Source organism: Octopus sinensis, linkage group LG5, assembly GCF_006345805.1.
Source record: "Octopus sinensis linkage group LG5, ASM634580v1, whole genome shotgun sequence".
Taxonomy (NCBI): domain Eukaryota; kingdom Metazoa; phylum Mollusca; class Cephalopoda; order Octopoda; family Octopodidae; genus Octopus; species Octopus sinensis.
The window spans coordinates 81,369,875-81,385,867 of NC_043001.1; the positions used below are offsets into that span (position 1 = coordinate 81,369,875).

The 15,993-nt window shown below is 35.9% G+C and overlaps 1 protein-coding gene across 6 annotated transcripts in view; it reads left to right on the top strand.

The window, feature by feature from the left end:
* LOC115212037 (plexin-A1) overlaps nucleotides 1–15,993 on the top strand; it is a 695,010-nt gene that overhangs the window by 630,273 nt on the left and 48,744 nt on the right. For all 6 annotated transcript variants that reach the window (XM_036502774.1, XM_036502773.1, XM_036502772.1 and 3 more), the window contains 3 exons: nucleotides 8,999–9,189; nucleotides 11,129–11,206; nucleotides 13,001–13,067. In XM_036502774.1, the coding sequence (XP_036358667.1) occupies nucleotides 8,999–9,189; nucleotides 11,129–11,206; nucleotides 13,001–13,067 (336 nt within the window). The remainder of the gene's footprint in view (nucleotides 1–8,998; nucleotides 9,190–11,128; nucleotides 11,207–13,000; nucleotides 13,068–15,993) is intronic.

The window sequence follows — 15,993 nt, forward strand, 5'->3', positions numbered from 1 at the left end:
TATGGGCCTTTTAGCTAAGTTCACTGAGTTCCAAACATTCAGGCTCTTCCAAATCTGCCTCTTACCTCCCACCATCCACCACTTATGTTTTCCTGCTTATGTTTAAACCAGACATCTGCTGCAGCAGTGTTCAGATTCTGCAGCCGGTTGGTCAATCAGAAGTCTTTTGTTGTCTCTCCTGTTTGACCAAAAACGTAGTCTTCAAGGGTTTATAAAAGAAATTCACAGGCATTGATGTGTCGCAAGCATCTTGCTTCTCAACCATATGGTTTCAGGTTTGGTTCTGTTGCATGGCACTTAGGGCATGTGTCTTCCACTATAGCCCCAGGCTAATCAAAGCCTTGTGTGTGGCTTTGTTAGGTGGAAACTGAAAGTAGCTTGTTGCAAATATATATAAAATAATAAAGTCAGGAGGTATAAAAGGTGAATTTATACTTATTTAATCATATGACTTCTGTAAGATTATCATAGTTTCTCAACCTTTTTCATGTTTGCATTAATCCATTTCTATATGGATTGATAGCCAAGCCCTTAAGAGGAGCTTTCTGTGATAGCTGCATGATGCACTGAACACACATCTTATACTACTCATATATTTATATATAGTGTACGTGTATGTGTGTCTTTGTGTTGCATTTGTCCCCTACCAGTGTTAGTTTGTTATGTTCCCATATCTTAGCACTTCAGCATAAGAGACTGATAGAATAAGTATCAGACTTCAAAATTGTGTTACTGGGTTTGATTTGTTTGACTAAACCCTCAAGGCAGAGCCTCAGAATGGCCGCAGTCTAGTGACTGAAACAAGTAAAAGTTATAACACATCACTATCGCCACTATTTATCAAAGGAACTTGAAACGTTATAACTTCTCAAAAGGTCTACTCAGTTACCATATTAGGAACAAGGTTATTGTTACCCTTTGTGATAAGATATTCTAGATGAAGCTTAAAGAAAATTTCAAGACAGAATTCCCTGATGTTATTGTAATCTTCTTGTTTTTGCAAATTCATAGGAGGAATTAAAGTAAACAGTACAAGCTAGTTGCTATTTTATGGTATCTATTAGCAATTTAATAGACTTGGTGTTCTAGTCATATTCTCTGTATGCTACTAGTAATAGATTACAAACTTTTTATAGAAGGCAGTTGTATTTACAATAATAATTTTTCTCAGTTATCAGACCTGCTTTAAATTTATTACATGCATGGTGCCACCTTGATGGCAGTTAATACAAAGGGAAGGAATCATTTCCTTACAATTAGAAATTTGAAATCAAGCAGTATGAAAGAATACAAAGAGTTCTCATATATAATCATTTTTGGAATGGTGGATCTTGAACCAGATAAAGCTAAATAAATATCAAAAACTTGGCACAAGGCGAGCGCAAAGCAGGAAAGAAATTCAGAGGAAAAACTCCCATCCAACAAGTGTTTTGGCCCCTATTCCTGACACTTTATGGGAGCTAGGCCCACCCAGGTTTTGACTCCTTGTGCTACTTTCCAAAATCTTGTCTCCACCTGGATTCAAACTTAGGTCATTTGTTTTGTGATCTTATGTTTCCAGGTCAGTATTTCAGACCTCAAGGCCAAGCTGACCACTGAAGGAGGCAGTTCTCTTAGCATTCAAATATTAGGTTGAAAATCCCCTTGGATAAAAAAAAAATTTAATCAAAGGCTGCCTGGGGTTTGAACCCTCATTCCTTGTAAACATGACAAGTGTTCTGCCATTTGACCAAAGCACTCCTTCAAATTTCTCTGTCCACTTTAGAAGGTTTATTCTCACATGGCAAATATTGTGTGACATTAACAATATATGTGTGTGTGTGTATATATATATATATATATATATATATATATACTTCTGCATGTTTCAGTCATTTAACTGCAGCTGTGCTTAAAAGATTGTTTTTTTTAGTCGAAGAAATCAACCCTAGGACTTATTCTTTGTAAGTTTAGTACTTATTCAATTGGCTTCTTTTGCCAAACTGCTAAACAAAGACACACATACATAAATATATATATATATATATATATACACACACACACACACACACACACAACAGGCTTCTTTAAGTTCCCATCTACCAAATCCACTCACAAAGCTTTAATCGACCTGAGGCTATTGTAGAAGATGCTGTATATACCAAGTATCATGCAGTTGGGACTGAACTTGAAACCACATCGCTGGAAAGAAGGCTTCTTAATCACACACCCATACCTTCTCATCTCAGTTTCTTAATGAAATCTTACATTTACACTTTAATTAGCTTTGCAATTAGATATGTGTAATTCTTTGTTTGTTTGCATTGATAGATAACAACATTGATAAATTAGATATTCAGCTGGCTGCAATCTGTTTGACATTCACTAAGTGAGGTCAAGTTCGTGTTAAATAGATTGCTATGGGAAATTTTACTGAATCAATATTACTCAGAGAATATATGAAGCTACACTAATAACATATAAAAGTCATCCTGATATTATGCATTCAGTGAAGGTCCTCTTTTTTCCCCTAATTTTTAACAAATTTTTGAAATGCAATTAGGTGCAAATATAAAACAGTTTCACTCACAAGGCATTGGTCAACCTGGGGTTATAGTAAGACACTTGATGTAGAGTGAGATTGAACCTGAAACCACGTGATTGCAAAGCAAACTTTTTAACCACATTGCTATGCCTTGACCTATATATATAGGTATATGTTGTGTGGTGGTGGGTGGAGAACAGACAGACAGATAGATAGATAGATAGATAGATAGACAGACCCAGCATGAAAGATGGACATAAAATGATTAAATGATGAGAGAGAGATAGCCTGGTGTGTGTGTGTTTGTATAGATATGAGTGTATGTATGTGTGTGTATATATATATATATATATATAAATACACACACACACACATACATACATATATTCACACACGCATAAACATATATACACGCACATATGTATACATATACATACACACATCTACATACATACGTCTGTGTGCTCATACATGTACACAGACACACATATATGTATGTAATACATACACACATGCACTTACATACATATATATATATTTGTATATTATGCATACACACACATTTTATATATAATACACACACACACACACACACACACACATATATATATATAAATATATATATGCTATACATATATCATTTTTACACACACACGTGCATAAACAGACAAAATCTCAAAGAGATCCTTTATTGAACAAGAAACTTCCTTATATTGACAATGACTGCATTATTTTCACTGTTACATAATGGATTCCTTGTTTTTGTTTCCTCTGTAAAGTAGATCTAATGTATTGTTGGTAATTTTAAACCTACATGCTATATATACACAGAACGATATTAATAGAGGTGGTGGCGCCGGCAGTAATAGTGGTGTTGGGTATATACATACATACATGGTGATGTGAGACCAGGAGTGTGGTGGATGGAGCTGAAAAGCATGTCTGTGCATTAATGCATTCTTATCTGTCAGAGTAGGAGGAGGAGGGTGGTAATGGCGGTGGTCGCGGTGGTGGTTGTCATGGCAGGAGTGAAGAATTTTCAGTAATGTAATGATAATCGCACTGAGAAAACATTTAAGATGTTCTACAAACTACAGAGCAGATTCTTGTTATTAACCCCTCCTTTTCTCTCTCTCTCTCTTTCTCCTCCTCCTCCTCCCCTTCCTTCTAACCATTCAGGGTAAAATATAGAGTTACTACCGTTGTTGTTATTGTTTAGTGCCAATTTCAGCTCCGACCGAATAGACGTATATATTAAAACCATTCCATTTCCAGCTGCGATTATCCCCTCTTTAGTTTTCCATACATGGTTTATCTAAGACTACATAATTAGATGTGTTCCTTCCTTTTCCAAGACACCAAGGTGTTATGTGAGGGTAATTTTGACTGCTACATTTAACAAGTCAAGCAACAATGTAGTTACAAACAAAACAACTTCGTTAATATGATGATGATGATGGTCATTTACAATTATCACATGTTGTCTAGACAAGGGTACGCTCACACACACACACACATTTATAAATACATATATGTATATCATCATCAACATTTAATGTCCATTTTCCATGTTGGCATGAGTTGGGTGGTTTGACCAGGGCTGGTAAGGCTAGCAGCCACACCAGGTTCCTTTGACTGCTTTAGCATGATTTCTATGGCTGGATGCCCTTTCTAATGCCAACCACTTTACACGGTGTACTGGATGCTTTTTATGTAGCACCAACACCAGTACTTTTAATGTGACAGCAGCACAAGCTAGTGTGTATGTGTGTGTGTATATATATATATATATATATTCGCATACTAACACACACATTTACACACACTCATGATCGGCTTTTAGTTTCTTTCTACCAAATCCTTTCACAAGGCTTTGGTCAACTCAGAGCTACATAAGGTGCTACATAACAGAACTGAACCTCTGACCACATAGCTGGAAAGCAAGCTTTTTACCCATACAACCACTCCTGTTTCCACAAAATATTTTACTACCTCTCTACCATTTGTTTTATTTGTACAATAATGATGGTTTCTTACATATGTACCAGACCTCAGATTTGGGAAATGTATACAGTTGGTTATTAGATCCCAATAACACACTGGTATTTTATTTTATCAACCTCCAGAAAGTTAAAAAGCAGAGTTGACAACATTAGGATTTGAATTCAGAATGTAAAAGACCGTAATTAAATGTTACGTGTTATTTTTTTCCAAATACTAATACTAACTTTTTTTTTAATTACACTTTATAATTAGGCTATATATTTTTAATGGCGTCTTATCAATTAACTTCATCTCAGTACATTACTGGTACTTTGTAAAGTTGGTGGAATGAAAGGGAAGTCAATCATAGCAAGTTGAAACTAAATACATGCTACCATTATATCTTATTTTTCATGCACTGTTGGTCTTCCCCCATCTCTTACTGAATTCACTCTTCAATCCTACTCAGCCTTTACAGTTGCTGATCACCTTTCATAACACCCATTCCCCATCTCTCACACCCTCTCACATTTATGGTTCTTCTCTTCCCACTTACCTTGTCTTGTACATTGGGGGTCCACTCAGACACCACATCATCACTATTTTTCATCCTTTCCCTGCTCTACCCGATCACTCCTATGCCCACTTACAAAATATAAGTAACCATGTAACTCCTCTACAGCAAGAAACTTATTCTGCTCTGGATCCTTCTTTTATAATCTAACCTATTTCCAAGCCTAAATCCAGCTCCTTAGAGTACCTAATAAAAAGCACCTAGTACACATTGTAAAATGGTTGGCATTAAGAAGGGTATCTAACTGAAGAAACTATGCCAAAACAGATATTGAGACAAGATGCAATCCTTGGACCCATCAGATTCTGTCAAACCATCGAAACCATGCTAGCAAGGAACATTTATATTAAGTGATGATTGTGGTGGGGATTCTCCAGTTTAATATTTGATTTAATTGCCTTCATTGTAATTATGGCCATAATTCATGATATTTACAGCTGTATCATCATATTAGTAGCTATAGCTGTGTATCATAGCAATTATAATTGCAAGTCCTGACTATCATTGTAACTGTATGTGAGGCAGTGAGTGAGCTGAGAGAATCATTAGCTTGTGGGGAAAAAATACTTTACATTATTTCTTGTAGTGTACATTCTGAGTTCAAAAGTCACCAAAGTCAACCTTCTTTCCAACTTTCTGAGAGCCAATAAAATAAAGTAACAGTTTAGTGCTGGAGTTGATCTAATTGACTAAACCCCATCTTGCAAAATTGTTGGCCTTGTGCCCAAATTAGAAACTATTAAAGGTAGTGAGCTGGCAGACTCATTAGCACACCAGACAAAATGCTGAGTGTCATTTCTACCTGCTTGAAATTCTGAGTTAATATTCCACCAAGGTCTACTTTGCCTTTCATCCTTTCAGAGTTGATAAAATAAGTACCAGTTGACTATTGAGGTCGATGTAATCAACCCTGAAATATCAGACCTTATGCCTATGGTAGAAAGAAAGAAAAAGAAATTATTATAAGTGTATGTCACGTTTACTGTGTCACAGTTATTCTAACTATGTGTCATTACATTGGTTTGTATGTCACATGGTAACTATGACGATAAATATGATGTACCTATGGCTCTATATAACAGCATATCAAAGGAAAATATTTATTTTTCCTTGATAATTTACTTGGTGGATTCTCAAAGGCTCTAAAATCAAAGAATTCAATTCAAAACTTTGAAGAATACCTCCTGTAGCTATATTTATAAATGCTTTATGTGCTTACAACTGCAATAAGTATTGAGTGTATCAGCTATTGTAAACTTTGCGTGCCAGAATATTACCTTATATGTGTTAATTAAATTCAAAATAGTGCTTATTCCATCTGCCATTCCTGCTATTTAATCTCTGATGTTCCTAGTGCAAAACAAGTGATATTTATCATGTTTCTCCATTTAACAATGTTTAACTGTGTGTGCAGGTGTGGTAAGAAGTTTGTTTGGCAGATGGAAACCAAATGAAACCTGTTGTGTTTGTGTGTGTGTGTGCATGCTTGTGAATCTGTGTGTGTCTGCATATGTGTGCTTGTGCATGTTTGTCTGTGTGTATGTGTGTGCTTGTGTGTGTTTGTGTATGTGTGTGTGTGTGTGCATGTGTATGCTTGTGCACATGTGTATCTGTGCTTGTGTGTTACTGTCTCCTTGCTTTAACATCACACAGTAGTTGTAAATGAGTGTCATGGTCATGTGAGCGATGTCCTTTTGGTTTTTGATATTCTGTGAAAACCTGTCCAGTCATGGAGAAATATTACCTTACTTGGAAACAGGTAAAGGCTGGAAATAGGAAGGACATCCAACTAGAGAAAATCTGCTTCATTTCATCTGACTCATGTGAGCATGGAAAACTGGACATTGAAATGATGATGATGATATTTAGATATATTAAAAATATTAGGGTAAAAGGGTAAAGACCACCTTTGGTCTTGAATGACCGTGGGATTGCACCTAGAAAGTTACCCTCCAAGGCATAAATCTGGGCAAGGTTATTTATGTGAGACCAGCAGTTTCCCATACATACCAGCCTCCCCTCTCCATGCCACCAAGGAAAAGGTAAAAGACACAATGCATAGACCGGTCTGGGAATTGAACTCACTTCCTCACAGTTGCAAGCCTGACGCTCTATCCACTGAGCCATGTGCATTCACACAGAAAATATTAGTGTGTCAAAATTTGAATAAATGCATCATGCAGATCACTGCATGACTGTGTGGGTAAGATGGTTTCAGATTTAGTCCTGCTTCACAGCATCTTGAACAAGGGTCTTCTGCTCTAGCCTTTGGTTGACCATAGCCTTGTAAGTAGATGTAATAAATAGATGCTGAAAGAAACCTGTTGTGTGTATTTGTGCCCCTCCTTATCTTGATATTATGAGATGATTGTAAATGAGCATTACTGTCATACAAGGGCATTTGCCCATAGAAAATCTGCCTCAACAAATTTCCATTTGACCCTTTGCAGAGCACAGAAAACTGCATTAAATGATGATGATGAAAGTGTATTTTATGAATAAAGTGTATGGAAGGTTTAGAGCTGTCAAATGCATAAGCAAAAGATCTCATAAAATAAAACACCAAATGCTTCATACCAAACCATAAACTGACACTAGTATATTACAAAAACAATATGAACAAAAACCTGCTTATTAACAAAACACTACAAGCATGTAAACTTGATAGCAAGCTACAAATACCCAATGTAATTTATAAATTTGATTTGGTATATTGTTCTTTAGTAATTGTATCTTGTGTTTTATGGATTTTTTTCTTTTTATAAGTGTAGCTAACTTTTATATTGTTTCTGTTCTATATTGTATTTTCTGGCACACAAATCAAATTTTTGGGGGCCAAAATTTATAGCCAAAAAACAAGATAGGTCAACCTGTACACCAAATCAACTTCAGAGGACTGAAAATTCCATGTGAAATGCAACAGGATTTGGAAAGATAGTGAAGTTGTTCGAATACTTACACATGTTTGCACTAACTGCCTCATTGATTTTTATACTGGAAAATGCAGTAGTTTGTGATATTTATGTTCTATAGGGAAGCGTTAGAAATTGAGCATCTTATATGAGATGCAAGACTCTGCATTTGCAAAATAAACTTCTTAATCACACAGTCATTCCTGCATCCATTTACACATATATGTATATATATTACATATACATACATAAGTGAAGGTGCATGGCTTAGTGGTTAGGGCATTCAGCTCACGATCGTAAGGTTGTGAGTTCAATCTCCAGCGACGCATTGTGTCCTTGAACAAGACACTTTATTTCATGTTGTTCCAGTCCTCTCAGCTGACAAAAATGATTACTACCTGTATTCCAAAGGGCCAACTATGTCACACTCTGTGTCACACTGAATCTCCCAGAGAACTACATCAAGGGTAGTCATGTCTGTGGAGTTCTCAGCGACTTGCACATTAATTTCACAAGTAAGTTGTTCGGTTGATCGTACCACCTGGAACCCTCATAATCATAATTGATGGAGTGCTCCTATATGTTTTATTATATACATGTGTATATATATATGGGAGATTAAGGCGGCGAGCTGGCAGAAACGTTAGCACACCGGGCGAAATGCTTAGCGGTATTGCGTCTGTCGTTGCGTTCTGAGTTCAAATTCCGCCGAGGTCGACTTTGCCTTTCATCCTTTCGGGGTCGATAAATTAAGTACCAGTTACGCACTGGGGTCGATGTAATCGACTTAATCCGTTTGTCTGTCCTTGTTTGTCCCCTCTATGTTTAGCCCCTTTGTGGGTAGTAAAGAAACATATATATATATATATATATATATATTCATATGCACACATATGCCTTTCCCAATCAATTGTTGTCTTTTGATGTTCCTATTTTCCCCTATAGTAGTTTACCAATATTGTAAAAGCTTATTTATTTTTGTTTTTGTTTTATTTCTCTTTGCAGTACCAGCCCAACTCATCCAATTTAAACAGCAAGCCTCTTCAGCTTTTCATGCAGTTGATAAAGAATGCAACATTCTTGTTAACGTTTATACGCACTTTAGAGGCGCACCAGTCATTTACAATGCGAGATCGAGTCAAAGTTGCATCTTTGATCTCTGTTACCTTGCAATCAGACATGGTTTACGCCACCAGGTGAGTTGTGGGTTCCATTTTTCTTCTGCCAGGAGGAATTTTTCATGGATTGCATCTAACATTTTCAATTATCAAATCTTTGTCTTCATAGCTCTTCCTCTCTTTTTCTCTCTCCCTCATACTTTATTCCCGCTCACTCTTCTTCCTCCTTGCTCTTCCCACTCTCTTTTCCTCCCGTCTTCTTCCCTCTATCTTCCTACTCCTTCTCTTTATCCTTCACACTGTATTTCCTCTTTTTTCCTTCCTCTCACACACTATATTTCTCCCTCTCCCTCTATCTCTCTCACTCTTCACACAATATTTCCTTCTCTCTCACACTATATTTCCTTCTCCCTTTCTTCCTCGCCCTCACTGTATTTCCCTCTCTCTTTCTTTCTTCCCCTCTCCCACACTATATTTCTCCTCCCTTTCTTTCTCCCTCAATCTTTACCTCACATTATATTCCTTCTCCTCCTTTATCCTCACTATATTCTCCTCTCTCTTCATTAATTCTTACATCTATAATATAATTTACATAACGTCCTTCATACTTTAATGTTATGTAATTTTCTTCATGCTGTAATTGCCACTACCAAATGATTTTCTTAAATTATCTAGACTACAAATATAAAATTTTACTGAAAAAGTAACAGTGAGCCTCACTGCACTGCATCTGAATGAGACACAACTAAGCTGAAATTACAATCCTGTGGTTGCTTGTCCTACATGTTTTATTCATGGGTTTATAACACTGCTATTATTTTAGAGAAAACTAAGCATATAATCTTTTACAGAACTACACTAAATAGCATATCTGCATCTCATATATATTTAAAGTGTTTGACTGAGAGACCATGTGCAGTTTGTTTCTCTATAGAAACTTTAGAATAAAGTTCAAGATATATTCTTAACATTTGGGAAATAAAGCTTACTGATGCTTCTACTCAAAAGTAGATGGACACAACAAGAATAATTGTATTGTTCTGTAAAAATTATTTGCAATCTTTAGATATATGGACACACACACACATATATTCATTATTTGTGATGGACACAGTATTAGTTTAAATTAGTGATTTGTATATCCTACTTAAACCATACATACTGTTGGAATCCATTTTTAAACTGCAGTATTTATCTTAAGGAAGCATCTCTTCAAGATGTATAGTGTTAAAAAACACATATGTATCAGCAGCAGGTGAAAATCAAACAGCAGCAACAGTAACATTGCTAAATTTGGATTTCTGCTTTTTTGAGCTTCATCAGTAGCAAGTATATATATATATATATATATATATAAATATATAAATACACACACACATATATAAATGTATATAATGTATATGGTATATGAAGCTACAGGTGAGATGTTTAAGAGTTCTTAATGCTGCAGGGCAAGAGTTATTTATGGTTATTGCAGCTGGCACCTCACATGTAATTATTTGAATTTCACAGGAATGTGAAATTCAAATAATTGCTAACTGCCTAAAGTGTGTGTGTGTGTGTGTGTGTGTATGTAATTTAAGAGATTATATTGTAGGACATATCAGTGAATTTTCAAGGACAGTGGTTTAGCAGCACTCTGCTTATTCAGCCAAAAAACTGCACTGATGACCTGCCCTACTATCGTAACATGGATGGGAAGATGAGCAGCCGTAGTTAAAGAGTTCACGGAGAAGCATGTTATCTCCCCTCACATTGATGGATCGCCTGGTGACGGCAAACCAGCATCAGTGACAACAGTTCAGAACTACACTGCAAAAAGAATAAATAAATAAATTAAAATCTTACAGTTTCTCTCTGGTTTTAAAAACTAAAAATAAAAACACACAAAGCAACCTCTAATTTCTACTCCAATGCGGGCTTAAATTCTTGAAATAATTCTAAATACTTCAGACATGTAATATATGATTCGTTAATAGACATCTCAATTTGAAACTTTATTTTCTTATCATTTCAGCATTCTAAAGACATTGCTGGAGGATTTAATAAAGCGTTCCATTGAAGGCAATAATCACCCCAAATTACTGCTCCGAAGGTAAGTAGAGGTGGAAGAGGATGTAATTTAGTTTTGTCCTCCACCTCCTTCTCTGTCTATCTGTTTTCTTCTCTCTCTTTCTCTCTCTCTCTTTCTCTCTCTCTCTTTCTAAAATATTTACATTGTGTGTATATATACGTTTGTATTTTTGCTTTAATTGTGTAAACATCTACTTGTTTGTTGCTGTTATTTAATCCTACCACAGCTGTGGCTGTGTGGTTATGAAGCTTGCTTCCTGCCTGTGTGGTTTCATGTTCAGTCCCACTGCATGGCACCTTCTTCTGTAACTCTGGACCAATAAAAGCCTTGTGAGTGAATTTGGTAAAAATCCTGTCACACACGCACACACATAACGTGTGTGTATACCCTTATCTTAGCATCATGTGATGTAAATGGTCATTACTGTCATACAAATTAGATTGTTCATTTCTGAACATCTGTGAAAAACATTTTCTGCCATAGGGAAATATTACCTTGTTCAAAAACAGTTAACTGTTCATGACACAAAAGGCATCAGGCCATAGAAAACCTGCCTTGACAAATAAATTCTGTCCAATCCAGGCAAGCATGGAAAAGCAAATATACATCATCCTGCAGTTGGAGAAGAGTGACTACTTGGTTTCTGCTTGTTAGGTTCATCAGTAGTAAATATCCTCATCTCCACATGCCAAGTTGATGTAGTTAGATAGTGTTGTTTAACTAGCTGATGTAGTTAAAGTGATAAGATCATTGATGTCGCAATTAGCTGGGTTGGCTGAATGAAAATTCATTATTAGTAACAGAAATAGTACGAATTCAAAATTTACAATCTGTATATATATATTATATATATATTATATATATATTATATATATATTCTAAGTGTACATATTATTGAAAGCCTTCTAAACTGCAGTATTCATTTTGAGAAAGTAATTCTTATGGATGTAAACAACTTTGTCATTTTTAAACAGATAAAAGCAGTGAGTTGGCAGAACCATTAATACTCCAAACAAATGCTTCATCCATTTTTGTGTTTTGAGTTCCAATTTCACCAAGGACAACTTTGCTTTTCATCCTTTTGGGGTCAATAAAATAGACACCGCTCAAGTATTGGGATCAGTGCAATTGACTTCCCCTCCTCTCAAAAACTGCTGGCCCCGTGTCAAAATTTGAAACCATTAAACAGGAGTGGCTGTGTGGTAAGAAGCTTGCTTCCAACCATATGGATGCAGGTTCAGTCCCACTACATAGCACCATGGGCAAATGTCTTTTACTATAGCCTCAGGCCAACCAAAGCCTTGTGAGTGGATTTGGTAGATGGAAACTGATAAGAAGCCTGTTTTATATGTGTATCTGTGTTTGTCCCCCTACCATCGCTTGACAGCCAATGTTGGTGTGTTTACATCCCTATAACTTAGCAGTTCAGCAAAAGAGATTGATAGAATAAGGAGTAGGCTTACAAAGAATAGGTCCTGGGGTTGATTTGTTCAACTAAAAGGTGGTGCCCCAGCATGGCCACAGTCAAATGACTGAAACAAGTAAAAGAATTAAGCTGATAATTAATTAGAGCATAGATTAACATAAAATTTTTATGAATGGATTTAATTTAGATCACTTTAAGACAGGTCATTAGTATTATAAATCCTAGCAAAAACTTTGGGGAGATTGGTATCAAGAGAATTAAGTCTTGTAGAATATTAAAGAGATGGAAAAAGAGAGAGAGAGATGTTGCAGGTGAAAGGTGTCAATTATTAGCTAAATGTGTTCCATAGAATGATAACTAATTGCTTCTCTTTACCATTTATTTTTCAGGACTGAATCAGTAGCAGAAAAAATGCTTAGCAATTGGTTTACATTTTTACTTTATCGGTTCCTCCAGGTAAGTCTGACACCAAATTCCAAATTAGGTTGTGCTTCTATTTCTTATTTTTCCCTTTTCTTCTTATCTTGTCTTCTTATCTTTTATTTCTTATTTTCTTCTTTTTCTCATTATTATTATTATTATCATCATCAATGTTCAAGGCAGCAAGCTGACAGAATCATTAGCATATCAGGCCTAATGCTTAGTGGCATTTTGTCCATCTCTATGATTTGAGCTTAAATTCTGTCAAGACTGACTTTATTTTTCATCGTTTTGGAGTTGTTAAATAAATATCATTTGAACTTTGAAGTCAATGTAATCAACTAATCTTCACACCCAAAACAGCTGCCCTTGTGGCAAAATTTGAACCATTATTATTATTATTATTATTATTATTATTAAGGCTGTGAGCTGGCAGAATCGTTAGCACACAGGTCAAAATGCCTAGGACCATTTTTTGCAGTTTTTATGTTCTGAGTTCAAATTCTGCCAAGAACAACTTTTCGTCCTTTCAGGAATGATGAAATAAGTACTAGTCAGGTACTGTGGGTGATGCAATGGCCTGGCCTCCTCTCCCAAAATTTCAGGCCTTGTGCCAATAGTAGACAGGATTACTACCACCAGCACTACGGCTGCTGCTGCTGCTGCTGATGATGATGATATTATTATGCCTGGATTTCATAAACTGAAATGTTTTTTGTTAAAACTTGTGCTGCCTATATTTCCTATAAGTAATGGTTTTGTTATCTCTCTACTGTTCCACCACATACACACACACACACTCATTCATTCAAATGCAAACCAATGAAGCTTTCTTGAGCTTCTGAAATTAGCAACAAATCTCCCTCAAATCACACAATTTGCAACTTAAAAAAAAAAGGAAAAATCAGTAAGAACAGGTTGAGAAATCTGTAGACATAAACTTTAAAATGATGAACACACACACACAAAGATATTGTCTTTTTGAGAATAGTGGATCTCAAGGCAAGTGATAAAGTCATAAATGATATCTTAAAGGGTTTTTCAACCCAGTAATTATATGATATTTATAGTGTGCTCAAGAAGACCCATCCTGCACAACAGAGGTGTTAAGACTGCTCCCCCCGATGAAGAGGATTGGCCTACAAAAGTCCTGGGCCATGTAAAAAGTACTCATGCTGGTGGCATGTATAAGTGCTCATTCGACGCCATGTTCAAAGCACCCAGCACACACTGTAAAGTGGTTGGCATTAGGAAGGACATCCAGCCATAGAAACCAAGCCAAATCAGACTGGAACTTAGTGCAGCTCTCTAGCTTGCCAGCTCCGGTCAAACCGTCCAACTCATGCTAGTATGGAAAATGGACATTAGAGGAGAAGGAGGAAGATGATAATGATGAACAACAAAATTATTTCACATTCTTTTGGATGTTTATAAATTCTTATGTCAATACACACACACACACACACATTCACACACACATGGTGGACTTCTAGTTTCCATCTACTTAATTCACTCACAAGACACTGGTTGGGCCAGGGCTGTAGTAGAAGACACTTGCCCAACATGCCATGGTGTGGGACTGAACCTGGAATTGCATGGTTACATAGCAAGCTCCTTAACCACACAGTCATACTTGTGCCTACACAATCATGCTTTTTTTTTTCTCTCCCAATTTCTACAACTACAACATTGAAAATGGAAGGTGTCAAGTATGACAACCAAACAACACAGCATGCAGATATTTTCACACGCTTACATACTTAGACAACACACGTACACATTCACCAATATCAATTATCTAAAATCAGTCTGCTATATTTAGACTGACACTTGAGTTTTTAATGTCCAAACAAAGTTGTCCTGGACAATTCTCTGTTAATGTCAGTAGCGACCTCCTGCCTTTCATAGCTTTCAATGAAATTCCTTTCAATGATACTGGTTGGTCAACAGAAGGGTCAGTCAAGGTTAATGTAATGCTATTCTCCTTCTCCAAGACTTTTTAAGTGGCTATCTAAAAAGGAAAAGGTGTTCAGATGGATAGAACAGACAGGATGTTTCGTGATGTTGCTGCTATTGTTTTTTCTCCACTGTCTCATTTTTATTATTTGTCTGATGTCATCCAACCCATCCATTCCTCCTACCACCTAAATTCACAGCTGAGTGAGTGGGGGATTGTGATTATATATATATATATATATATATATATATATATATATATATATATATATATATATATAATATATATATATATATATATATATATATATATATATATATATATATAAAGTGTTGCTGTATGGTAAGAAGTTTACTTCCCAATCTCATGGTTATGGCTTCAATCCCCCTATATAGCATCTTGGGCTGGTGTCTTTTTAATATTGCCCCAGGCCAAACAAAGCTTTGTGAGAGGATTTGGTAGACAGAAACTGAAAGAAACCTGTCTTGTTTTATATATGTATATATATATATATATATATATATAGCCCACTCTACTGTGTCATGTTTTTTAGTGGCCTGAATTGGTTTTAGTTGATCACAATCATGGAACTGAGATCAACTGAACAAATGATATTTTTAGTGATGTACCATCTTAGCTGAAACAGTATGTCTTTTTCATATGCCTTGTTGGACCTCTTGAAAGTTGGCACACACTTGCATATTTTATATATCTTGGCACACATTTGTATATTTTATATATCTTGTCAAGCTGTCCAACCCATTCCAGGAACAGGAAATGGACTTTAAATGGATGGTACACACATACATGACAATTTTCTCTCAGTTTCCATCGACCAAATTCACTTACAATGCTTTGATTAGCCTGAAATTATAGTAGAAGACATTTGCCCAGTGTGCCATGAAGTGGGATGGAACCTAAAGCTACGTTGTTGGGAAGCATTCTTCTTAACTACACAGCTATGCCTGTCACACATATGTATACATACACAAATATATATAATGA